The sequence below is a fragment of the Lactuca saligna genome, chromosome 5, assembly GCF_052625555.1.
Source record: "Lactuca saligna cultivar CGN05327 chromosome 5, ASM5262555v1, whole genome shotgun sequence".
Classification (NCBI taxonomy): domain Eukaryota; kingdom Viridiplantae; phylum Streptophyta; class Magnoliopsida; order Asterales; family Asteraceae; genus Lactuca; species Lactuca saligna.
In genome coordinates, this window is record NC_136421.1 from 226717373 (window position 1) to 226730357 (window position 12985).

At 35.9% G+C, this 12985-nt stretch overlaps 2 protein-coding genes across 2 annotated transcripts; both read left to right on the forward strand.

Moving 5' to 3' along the window:
• Positions 1–2904: 2904 nt before the first annotated feature.
• On the forward strand, positions 2905–3767 carry LOC144998271 (early nodulin-like protein 7). The gene is made up of 2 exons (XM_078958069.1): positions 2905–3119; positions 3217–3767. The coding sequence occupies exons 1-2, from the start codon at positions 2906–2908 to the stop codon at positions 3627–3629; spliced, it is 627 nt and encodes a 208-aa protein (XP_078814195.1). The 5' UTR covers position 2905; the 3' UTR covers positions 3630–3767.
• Positions 3768–4040: 273 nt separating this feature from the next.
• Positions 4041–7712, forward strand: LOC145045662 (ruBisCO large subunit-binding protein subunit beta, chloroplastic). The gene is made up of 11 exons (XM_078993982.1): positions 4041–4171; positions 4828–5077; positions 5157–5282; positions 5393–5530; positions 5614–5709; positions 5799–6041; positions 6128–6362; positions 6466–6785; positions 6888–7085; positions 7162–7254; positions 7356–7712. The coding sequence occupies exons 2-11, from the start codon at positions 4853–4855 to the stop codon at positions 7491–7493; spliced, it is 1812 nt and encodes a 603-aa protein (XP_078850108.1). The 5' UTR covers positions 4041–4171; positions 4828–4852; the 3' UTR covers positions 7494–7712.
• Positions 7713–12985: the final 5273 nt, after the last annotated feature.

The following is a 12985-nucleotide window of genomic DNA, read 5'->3' on the forward strand; positions in this document are numbered from 1 at the left end:
ACACACATGCATTAATACAAGATCGGACACAACCATACTAAACTATTTTAAGAAAATACAGGATTTTCTTGTGATTACAAAGCTATACAAATCATTTTCTCAAACATGCTTATGAACTCACCAACATTTTTATGTTGACCTTTTTAAATTAAATTGTATTCTTAGAAAACCGTTGAAGCAGGATGGGCTGAATAATCTAACAAATGTTTTGCTATATTTTATTTCATCATACTTTAAACATTTTGGCATCTAATATTTAAACACAATACTCGATGTAAACAATGTACGTTGTTATATTACATGTGTGATGATGATGATGTTATGTTTCAATTATATACTATGTGATGATACTACAATGATAAAGTCAAGCGCAATCCCCCGGACGTTTTCGCTGTCTGGTTCGGGGGTGTGACACATAATAATACTAATGCATCATGTGAAAGACGCATCATATCGTAACATTGTATAGGATTTCCGTGTATCAAATCTTGCATATACATATGCCCATTTTCTACCGGTTCACTAGCGCTTATTCTTTTAATTATTCGTTGCCTTTTTTAGACCAACATCAACCAATACAATGAGAATACAAGGAAATATAAAAATTAACCTTGTTTATCCATATATGGCCTGTAAAATGTTAAGCACAAATTATATAAAAATCAATAACATAACAAACCATAACATATAAATGAAAAACACTTAATATTCCATAACATATAAACCCAACAACAAAAATCCATAACATATAAAAAACCTAAAAAAAATCCATAACACATAACAACTTTAAACATAAAAATCCATCACATGAACCATAACATACTAAAGTGTGGTTTCTTTGGGACCATTTCGTTTCCCCCTTGCTTTTTGTCTGCCCAAAGGATTCTTCACTTGCAGGTGAAGCTCTATTAGGTTTGGTACTGTTAAGGTTGGAGTATCAATATGAGGTGTTGACTCCTTCATCTTAGTATCCTCAAAATCATGTGTATTAAACACTTCACATGGATGAGGTAGTGTTGAAGATTGACACCAACTGTGAACGTCGGTCGAGGTCGCCCCATAAAACAGTTGGGTACAAATATCAGGGTAAGGTAGGGGTGCATTTCTCAACTTATCTACATATTTGTTCAACTGTTTGAAATTTAATTAATATTATCAAACACACACACACATACCTTGGCCTCCGCCTCCCATTTTTCATCAGTTATGTTGAAAGAGTTCTTCAAAGGATTATAAAGATTTCCAGTTTTATTTTTCAGTTTCAACCACACTGAATACTTTGCTTTTAAGTAGCCGTATCAGTTTTTCATTTGTTTTCTATCGAAAACAAAATTATGCTCGTTTTTTAATTTCTTTGCAACTACAATCCACAAGCTTCTTTTTAGGCCACTATCCTCCTGACCATTAGTAGTTAATTCGTGTATACATGCCTTCAAAAAAGTTTTATGCACATTCTTTGACTTCCAACTAATTCGAGTTCTTTTATCTGTCATGTCTATTAAAAAAAGTTAACACACATGTAAAACATAAGTCAATCATAAATCTGATTTCATCATTTTTTAACTACAATCACAAATAAAAATTGATTTCATACAAAGATCACAAAACATTTCAACAAATTCAGATTTCATAACAATGCTTACAACATAAATCAAGAGCATACAACTTCGCATTTAAGCTTTCATACAAAAGATTCATATTTCCAACAAGTTTCAGATTTCAGCTTTCATATATATTCAGATTTATACAAAACAAATTTCAGATTTAAACTTTCATAGAAACATATTCTAATTTCAGCTTCATACAAAACATATTCTTATTTGATAAAACTGATATCATAACCTTATAATCTTTTACATACAAACTAATTTCAGCTTCATATAAAAGTGTCATACAAACAAATCAAATACAATTTACTGATTTCATTCACACATGGTCATATGTCGTGTAGACACAATGAGATTTCAAAGACAACATGATTGGAAAATGGATTTTATACATAAAAAAAAAGATGCGATGATTTCATATGGCCTTGAGATAAAAAAAGAAAAGAAAACTTAAGATAACATCGATGATGCAGGTAACAATTTCATAATTGTAGGAGTCGTCCACACTTGCTGAGAAAGCGTCAAAGTGGGAGGAGTCGCCTTAGGAAGATGCGATGCGTGATTTCTGTTTTAGGGCGCATGGGCACAAACGCAAAGATAATGTTTTTTTTTTCTTCGGTCAACGTTGTTTTTGTGGGGGACTGAGTCAGCCCGTTGGTCAGTTATTGCTAACATCAACAGTTTTGGAGACCAATCAAACTATCTGACTGCTAACCGGGTCAGTAGTCACCTCTAACCGGTCCAAATAAATGCAAAAGAAACGACCCCTTACTGAGATCAAACAACAAAATCGTGTCTTTACCACCACTAGATTCGACCACATAGCTTTATTATGATTGGTTTCATTCTTATCAACTTCACCATATTAGTACCAATACAAGTTATTTTAAGCGAGCTATGATCCCACCATTAAAATAGTGGTATCCAATATTTGCATAGGTGATGTTTTGGGTAGTTTCATTGATTTTCTTAGGTATTTAAGACCTCAACCTTTTGATGTTATTTGTGAAGATGGTGAAAGCCATAAAGTTCGGTGTAATTTTCCGAAGCAAAAAATATTTAGGTGAAATACATAATTCTCTGACCAAGTCAAAATTAAAAACCTCCAAATGGTACAACCGTCAATGCAATAGTACAAACAGTTAAAGCAGTAAACTTTGAAAACTCTCTATATTCCCCCTCAAATAACCACCCCACGTCCCCACGTCGACCACCCTCTCCCTTAAAACTTCAACCTTCAACACCATATAAATCCCCACCATCCTCCGTCACACTTCTAACCTTTCACGAGCAAAAAAATGGCTTCCGATTCCGCTTCTTCTTCCGCTTCTCATACAGTTTTGCATCTTTTCTGGTTCTTTCTCTTGGCTGTCGCCGCCGTCACTACCACCGTCGGCGCTATCGAATTCCCAGTTGGTGGCGACGTTGGTTGGCGAATCCCTGCAACCAACGAAACCGAACTCTACACTGTCTGGGCTTCCAGACGAAACTTCCATATCGGCGATACCCTCCGTCTGTTCAAATCTTTTTCCGTTTTCATACAATTCATTACACTTACTGAAATCAAGACTGATTTGGATTTTGATTTTGATTTTATGTTTGTTCACAGGTTTTCGTTACAAGAATGATTCAGTGGCCGTGGTTAAAAAATGGGGGTTCTACCACTGTAATTCTAGCTCTCCAATCGCATTCTTCAACGATGGCGACTCCGTGATCAATCTTGATAATGTCGGAACGATGTATATCATCAGCGGCGACTCTGATCGGTGTAAACAAGGTGAGAAGATGAAGTTGGAGGTGATGGGTTCTGGCCCTGGTTCGTACTTCCCGCCGTCGATTTCTAGTCCGCCGGAGAGCTCTTATTCCGACATAGCTCCGTCGCCATCTCAGTTCTCCAGTTATGGTGGTTCGCCCGCATTTAGTCCGCGTTATTCTTCGTCAAGCTCAGCGATATCGTTTTCAATTTCTTTGTCTGTGGTTGCTTTGATCGTTGGTTTAGGATTGATGTTGTTATCCATTTAATTTTCTAGGTTTTGTTATTGATTTCTTTACTCGATTTGGTTTGATTGAAGTGTTTTTAGGTCGTTTTTGAAATTCTTGATCATGCAACTGAAATTGGATTCTATTTCTGTTTGGAGTAATGCTACGAACCCGGTTTAAGGCTTAATTAGTTGCGTTTTTTTTTTTTTTTTGTATTTTATTATTTTTTTAACGATAATTATGTTAATAGTTTATAGTTATAAATTGAACTATAAAATGATTACATCATCTATTAAAATGTTATATTGTTCGTTTTATTGAATGAAATTTAAGCATTCCTAAAGCGTATTGATATAAAATTGGTTCAATAATTTGAGCCCAGTTCAAGGCCCAATTTCTCTTAAGCTCGAGTTGGTATAAGGTCTAGAATATTCTATTAGACCGGAGGTTTCAATCGTGATGAGGTGAGCATGACGTCATTCTTATCTTCTTAAACCCTAAAATTTTGTTATCCCATACTCACTTAACTCACACCTACTTCCTCTGCTCTCGTCTACCATTCTTCTCTCGTTGCAAATTATTAGGTAAAGCAATTTCTTCATAATCCTATCTTTTATGAATTTCAGTTAAATGTGTGTTAGCATTTAGGGTTTTCAGCCGTTTGGAAATTCAGTTTGTGCTGTTTTTGATTTGTTTCTGCCAACAATTCTTTGTTTATCTTTGATTCGGTGTTATCCGTTCAGGTTTTTTCTTGTGAAATTGACTTGTTGATTATTGTAAACTCTGTACCGAGGTATTTTGTGGTGTGGATTGAGTTTATAACATTACTTTGGTGCTTGAATTTGAACTTTAGTCGTTTTTCAATTCACGCTTTCCTACTTTTTCAAAGATATGTCTTGTAGTCTCCGTTCTCCGGTTGTCTGTTCATGTTCTTGTCAATTTGACTTATCTTTCTAATGATAAATATCCATGTGAGTTGGTAAATGTGACTCGGCTCCAGGGAGTACTTAGGTGATTAGATTTCTTTCTTTGTGTATCAAGATAATGATTAATATTCTTTTGTGAGGTGGTGAAAGTATTTGACATCTTGACAATTATTCGGGTAATTGGCTTTGAAATATTGAGACATTTCTTAGCTTTCTATAATGTTTATGTCTTCAGTAATCGAATTATGCACGTGTCATCATTTGATTTCAAAGTCGGATACTTTTTGAGGTTCTTATGTTTGAAATGTTTGTAGCTAACTGATTGAGGATTGTTAGAAGATGGCGTCTATTACTCCCTTGTCTTCCATCGGCACTTTTGGGTCAACAAACAAGGCAGTCACAAGTTCATTGGAAAGCTTGTCTTCATTTTCTTCTATATCTTCCACTCCTCTTGCACACAGAAGGCAAAATGTAGTTATGCAGAGAAGAAGTAGCCTAAAGGTTAATGCAATGGCCAAAGAGATTTACTTAAACAAGGACGGGTCTGCTATCAAGAAGCTACAGGTATCATCAAAGTGACACGTTTTACCTTTTGGTGATTCTGGTTGCACTTGTGCTGATATGTATATGTGCTTGTGTGTAGGCTGGTGTCAACAAGCTTGCAGATCTTGTGGGAGTTACTCTAGGTCCAAAAGGGCGAAATGTAGTGTTGGAAAGCAAGTATGGTTCTCCAAAAATTGTAAATGATGGTGTCACTGTGGCTAAAGAGGTATCATTTTCATTGTTTATGGTCTTAAATCAAGATTTGTTTTTGTTTTTCCATGTTTCCATGTTTCTTGACTTTCAAAAATGACCCTTTTCTTTTCTTTCTCAATTTAGGTTGAATTGGAAGATCCTGTTGAGAACATCGGTGCCAAGCTGGTGAGACAAGCAGCTTCAAAGACAAATGATTTGGCTGGTGATGGGACAACAACATCAGTTGTTTTAGCACAAGGCTTAATAACAGAGGGTGTTAAGGTAATTTCTTGATACTTGATACTTCAACTAATGAAGTAAATTAAATGTAGTGTTCATATACTTATCAAGATTTTATTCATTAGGTGGTGGCAGCAGGTGCTAACCCAATTCAGATAACAAGAGGCATTGAAAAAACCACTAAAGCCCTTGTTGAAGAACTCAAAAAGATGTCAAAAGAAGTGAGTTTATCTTTATCTTTGTCTTTATTATGAGACCAAAAAACATGTAATTGTTGAATGTTTTTGTAATGTTATGTGAAAAATGACAGGTTACAGATAGTGAGCTGGCAGATGTGGCAGCAGTGAGTGCAGGAAACAATGAAGAAGTAGGGCAAATGATTGCTGAAGCAATGAGTAAAGTTGGAAGAAAAGGTGTTGTAACTCTTGAAGAAGGAAAGAGTGCTGAAAACCACTTATATGTTGTTGAAGGCATGCAATTTGATCGTGGTTACCTCTCTCCATACTTTGTTACCGATAGTGAGAAAATGTCAGTTGAATTTGAAAACTGCAAGGTAATAATAATAATGACATATTACATAAAATATCTTTTGTTCCTTATTTTTGTATTCTAATTCAATCTTTTCATGGGGTTTTGTAGTTGCTTCTTGTTGATAAAAAGGTAACAAACGCAAGAGATTTAGTTGGTGTGTTGGAAGATGCCATAAAAGGAGGGTACCCGATTTTAATCATAGCAGAAGATGTTGAACAAGAAGCCCTTGCTACCCTTGTTGTCAACAAGCTAAGAGGCTCATTAAAGATTGCTGCTCTTAAGGCACCTGGTTTTGGTGACAGAAAAAGTCAATATCTTGATGATATTGCTATTCTTACTGGAGGCAAGTATTTCATATCATGTTGTTTTTAATAAAGGGTTTCCAGGAAACTATTGGTTATGTCCACATTTGGTCCCTAAACTTTTTAAAATTCTATTGTGTACAGGAACTGTAATCAGGGAGGAGGTAGGATTGACACTTGAGAATGCTGGAAGTGAGGTTCTAGGGCTTGCTGCAAAAGTGGTGTTGACCAAAGACACAACCACCATTGTTGGTGATGGAAGCACACAGGAGTTGGTGAACAGACGCGTGGCTCAAATTAGAAACCTTGTTGAGGCAGCAGAACAGGATTATGAAAAAGAAAAATTAAATGAAAGAATTGCAAAATTGTCTGGTGGGGTTGCTGTTATTCAAGTTGGAGCACAAACTGAAACTGAACTCAAAGAAAAGAAACTTAGAGTAGAGGATGCTCTCAATGCAACAAAGGTTTGTATAACCCCTAGAATCTGTTCATAAATTCTTACATTTTAAGTTGTTTTGATGTTTAAAAATTGTGATAGGATAATATGATAATATGATATGATACAGGCGGCTGTTGAGGAAGGGATTGTGGTTGGGGGTGGGTGCACATTGTTGCGCCTTGCTGCTAAAGTGGATGCCATTAAAGAGACTCTTGAGAATGATGAACAGAAAGTGGGAGCTGAAATTGTGAAAAGGGCACTTGGGTACCCGATGAAGTTGATTGCTAAAAATGCGGGTGTTAATGGAAGTGTGGTGATTGAGAAGGTAGATTTTTTAATTTTTGTTTGTGTTGAGTGTTTTAAGTGTTGAATGTGTGGATTTGTTTTGTAATTTAAAATAGGTTTTGGCGAGTGATAATTATAAGTTTGGGTATAATGCTGCAACGGGGAAATATGAAGATTTGATGGCAGCTGGTATTATTGATCCAACAAAGGTAAGTTTTATGTTCTTTTTTTTTTTAAAAAAAAAAAAAGAAAAAAAGAAAAAAGTGAAATTCGTTGAATGATATGAATGAATGAAATGATGTATGTGTAGGTGGTGAGATGTTGTTTGGAGCATGCATCGTCGGTTGCAAAGACATTCCTTACATCAGATGCTGTGGTGGTTGAAATCAAGGAGCCGGAACCCATGGTTGCTGGAAACCCCATGGACAACTCAGGTTATGGTTACTGATGAAGAAGAATTTGGTGCAGATGCTAATGCTACTCTGTCTCTGTTCTTTGTAAAACCCTATGAAGAAAGATTTTTATTAAATACATGTTTTCCTCCTCCCTTTTCCCATTCTGTTTAGAGGTTGTTAGGTGGGTTAAATTTTGGCGGAAATGGTATCATCAATCATCTACATTTGTATTCGAGTTGAGAAATCAATAAAAATAGTAGCATTTCTTTGCATGTGTATGAGACCGGACTTGACTAGATTGGATAGGACAAGAGATAAAAAGTTGAAGTTAATCCCATTGACGAGGGATTGCAAACCCCCTTTGTTCCGTACTTTTTGGGTGAGATGGAAAAATTACAATTTTTAGGGACAAGAGAAAGATGTTTATGCCACACCATATCTAGGAATTGTTGTATGAGATCGGACTATACTTCACAAAGATGAGAAATTGATATAATAATAGTTGTTTTCGATGACATGACGGATAAGAAGAGTGTTTCTTATAAAAAACGGTTAAGAACAGTGTTTCTTATAAAAAAGTGACAGAATATAAGGAGAGAAGATAGAGGTCATATAGTCTTTTTCTTTAATAATACTGTTATGTTGAAATGTCAAACAAATAAATGATATTGCTTTGTATGTGTGTTGGTGATTTCAGTGCTATCAATATGTTTTGAGTGTAGTTATTACTATAGAGATAGACTGATTCTATTTCACCCACCGAGATTGGAGGTACAAGGCGCACACTCAGAATGATTAATATGAGCTTGAGATACGGGGGTCCGAGGGCAACGTTTCTGGGTATGCGGATCCAAGGGGCAACGCCAATGACGGGGGTCCAAAGGGCAGAGCCCTTGGCGCCCCGAAACCTAAATGAATTTTTATATCAGGTATGACTCTAACCATGCGTTTTCCTGTCAAAACTCACTTGATGACATCATGATGATGCAGGTGTTGGTTATGTCCAATACCTACCTGTTTTGGAGCCAAAACTGCATACCGCCACTAATAACTACCTTTCCCTCTTGTATAAGAACATTCTTCATGTTCCAGAAAACGGGTTACATAACATACTTTCAAATCTGTTATTAAGATTTGATCTATCTCTCAAGAATACATTAACAAGGTATTTTGTGTTTTACAATATGAATTAGATCTGTGATTCAGATTGGTTCATTATTTAATTATCTCACTTCTGAATTCGTGTACATCAAGCAAAAGGGACGAATTCAGATTTCAAAAAGTATTTGAAAACACAATCCTTGAATTTATAGAAGTTTGTATTTATTGTTATTCTGATCCCTTAATTCCTAACAGTATGTGTTAGGGCCAATAAGAGACTCATTCTTAATGAAGAAGCACTTCAACCAAACTTAAAACCCAAGGATACCAAGTTATAATATGCATATTCTTATTCGATCATATTTCTATTTCTTTTTCTCACATGTGTAGAAACGCCCATAAGAGACTCATTCTCAACGAAGAAACATTTCAACCAGACTTAAAACCCGAGAATACCAAGTCAAACAACATGCATATCCTTATTCGAGAGGATCCCAAAAATATCAAACTTAATGTTACTTAGTCTAGACTATAAATACACATGTATTACACACACACACACACTACACATACGATTAGCTTTACTATTACATTTGTACTCATATTATCTTCGCCATTTTTGTAAGCTCACCTTCAAATCAATAAAAACAAGGCAGGTGATTATTATCACATCCCAAAGTTTTATGCCGGAAATTCTATAAAGAATCAAGAGCTTTCCTTGTAACTTACTTGTCTCACTTTGATCACTATTTAACATTTGCATTACCTCAAACACCACAACCTCTCATACAACTTGGTTAAATATTACTTGATCAATTTTTGACCAAAACAATTTGGCGCCCATCGTGGGGTCGTGGTGTTCACAATCGTTCAAAAACCATGTATACCCAACCAATCTTATCATTTTCCTATATTCCTCCTATTTCCTTTAAAAACCATCCACCACCTCCAAGTGGAGCTCCCAAGAAGACTTCTGAGACACTGAAGAAAAACACCTCTCCGGTCACTACCCAAGGATTTCAGGATCCTCCTGCAATGATTTCCAATAACGATCTCTTTGCTATGATGAAGAGTTTGGAACGACAAGTCACTCAACAGCCGGAGGATAACAGGATGGTACTTAAGGAAATGGAGAGAATGAGGGCAGAGATCCACAAACCCTAAGAACAACACCCTCGATCTTGCAGCCCAAGATCCTAAACTTTGACAATACATGATCCTCAGGAAACCGCCGGGAGATAGGATCCTCAACACCGGCCCCTGCTCCCGCTTGGGGTGCAGCTTCAAAAGAGCGAGCTCATGTGATCCAGGATCCCGATGAAACCTTCGTCACTCCTACTAATAAAGATCCTGATAACTCCGTGAATAATAATACTTTTAATACTAACTCTATGGACATTGATGCAAGAATGAGCCTGGTCATGGCCAAATAACTTCAACAATTTAGGAAGATGATCTCAAGTGTGTCTGGAGTAGGCTAACCTATATAGAAAGTTTTCCTAACAAACCACAGGATCTTAAGATTTTCTCCTACGCTTGCTGACACCGAAGTGCCAAAGCGCTTCCAAACTCCCAGCATGAAGCCTTACGATGGGACACAGATCTTGAAGAACATGTGACATAATACGGGGAAAGAATGGAGATCCTCCTCATTCCCACACATTTGAAGGAAGCTTTCCAATGCAAGGGTTTCAGTTCAACCCTCACAGGATCAACCCTAAAATGGCTTCTTAACGTTCCTCCTTACTCTATGACTTCATTTTCTCACTTAGTTAATCTTTTTAACATTCAATTTTCTTGTAGTAGAACATTCAAAAAGATCACCATTGATCTTTATCGGGTAGTTCGGGATCCTAAGGAATCCCTTATGGATTTTGTGAACAGGTTTGGTAGGTAAGCCATGAGTATCTCCAACATCGATATGCTAACTACCGTAGAAGCCTTCAAAATAGGCTTAAAGAAGGACTCTCCCTTCTACAAAGATCTTGTAACGACTCCATGCAAAAGAATGGACGAAGTGAGAAATAAAACACTCAGATTCATAAGGCTCGAAGAAGGCAAGGAGATCTAAAAAAACAGCAACCCACCAAACTCATATGATAAACCCAATTGGAATACCGACTCCTTGGTCTAAAGATCCTATAAATCCAAACCTGATCATCATAGGGTCAATGCCCTTGAAGATGAAGGGTGAGGAAGAAGAATTTTCTAAGATCATTGACTAATGCTTTTCTATGGATGTTTCAGGTTTAATATTTGCTACACATGATCTTGGCGACAAAGCAAGATGGACAAGAAAGGGAGAAAAGTCAACCACCTGGAAAGATAAGTCCAAATAGTGTGTATACCATGAGGAATTTGGTCACATTACAGAAGATTGTATAGCCCTCAAGAAGGATATCAGTTACCTACTTAATAAAGGATATCTCAAAGAGATCCTGGGAAGGAGAAAAGAAAGATCCAAAGAAAAGGATCAAGATCCTCATAAGATCCTAGAGAAACCAGGATCCCTTCCTACGGACGACGCCAAGATAATCAATGTTATATATGGAGGATCTGACATTTGTGGTATCTCTTATTTTGTAGCAAAAAGGCATGCCAAAAGTGTCGAAGACAGAGAAAGAAAAAAGGCCTCAGAAGAATACGTCAATCACAAACGAGAAGGAGACCACCTTCGTCGAAATAAATAGGGAAGATGTCCAGGATCCCCACCACGATGGACTGGTGATCACTCTTTACATCGCCAACCATTTTGCCAGAAGGATCTTTGTAAAACCCTCTGAAGAAAGATTTTTATTAAATACATGTTTTCCTCCTACCTTTTCCCATTATGTTTAGAGGTTGTTTGGTGGGTTAAATTTTGGAGGAAATGGTATCAATCATCTAAATTTGTATTTGAGTTGAGAAATCAAAAAAAAAAAAAAAATAGTAGCATTTCATTGATTGTATATTAGATTGGACTTGATGGGATTGGATAGGACAAGGACAATTACATCTTTTGCATAAACAAGAGATCGTTTGTTGCATGAGATTGGACTAGATCATCTTTTGTATATATGAGAGATCGCAAATTCCTTGTTCCATACTTTTTGGGTGAGATAAAAAAAATTGCAATTTTTAGGGACATGAGAAAGATGTTTTGGGGTCACACCATATCGTAGGAATTGTTGTATTACACTTTCGATGATATGATGGATAGGAACATAGTGTTCGCTAGAAAAAAAGTGAGAATATAAGGAGAGAAGATATGGGAGGACAATGGAAGAATATTACTCTATTTTCATGTTCTTACATTAGAAAAGAGGGACATAACAGATTTAATTTCAAGTTCATAGAGGAGTATTGAGAGATGTTCAAAGAAGATATTTTTAATTACTTAAAGGAGTTTGAAAACTCGTGGACGATTTGTAAATGCTGTAATGCCTCGTTCATCTCTCCAATTCTTAAAAGTTTTGACCCTTTATACTTAAAAAAGATTATAAGCTAATTAATTTAATTGGGTGCATATACAATATTCTCTCTAAGATTCTTTCTTTGAGACTTAAAAAGTCTTGGGGACGATTATTGGTCAAGAACAATCGGCATACGTGGAAGGTCGTGACATTCTTGATGGTCCGCTTTTGATTAATGCCAAAGAGGTGAATAAGCAAATTCTTATTTTTAATGTGGATTTTGATAAGACGTTTGACTTTCTTAATTGGATTTACTTAGACTCGGTATTTGAGCAAATGAATGTCAGTTGTAAGTCGAGAAAATGGATAAATGCGTTAGTTTTTAAAATTAATGGTTTTGTTTGGTATGTGATTTCCAATAAGGTTCAGTGGCTAAAATCTTGTTAATAGAGGTGTTAATTTGGAGTTGGTGACGTATCCTTTTGTCACATGAATGATGAGGATGTGGATCACATTTTCTTTAAGTGAAACTTTTCAACACAGATCTAAAGTTGGTTTATCAAATGGAGTGTGCTGTTAGCTTGACTTCTGGGGATAGATTGGAATTGCTAACGGTATTGGCAACCCCTGTTTCTGATAAGAAGAAGAAAAAAAACTCAAACTTACCCTCATATACTCTGTGATTTGGTTGATTTGGAAGATACGAAATTATTTGATGTTCAACAAAAAGAGATGCTCTCCCTTAAAATTAGAGGATGATATCCAATTAGTTTTGTATAATTGGATTAAGCATAAATTTTCTTTTAATTTTATTAGTTGGTTTGAGTGGTGTATTGATCAGGGCCGGTGTTGAAAAATAAAATATTTTTAAACACCCATGATGAACAAGAAAAAAATGATCTTTATCTTTATTATAATTTTGTATTTTTAAATAAAAATATATAATAAAAAAAAATTAGATCTTATACAGCTGTCCACTTTATCTCTTTTGGTATTATCCTTGTAATACTTGTAATCTGTAATGTTGTCTAAGTCTTGCAACAAAAAGACAT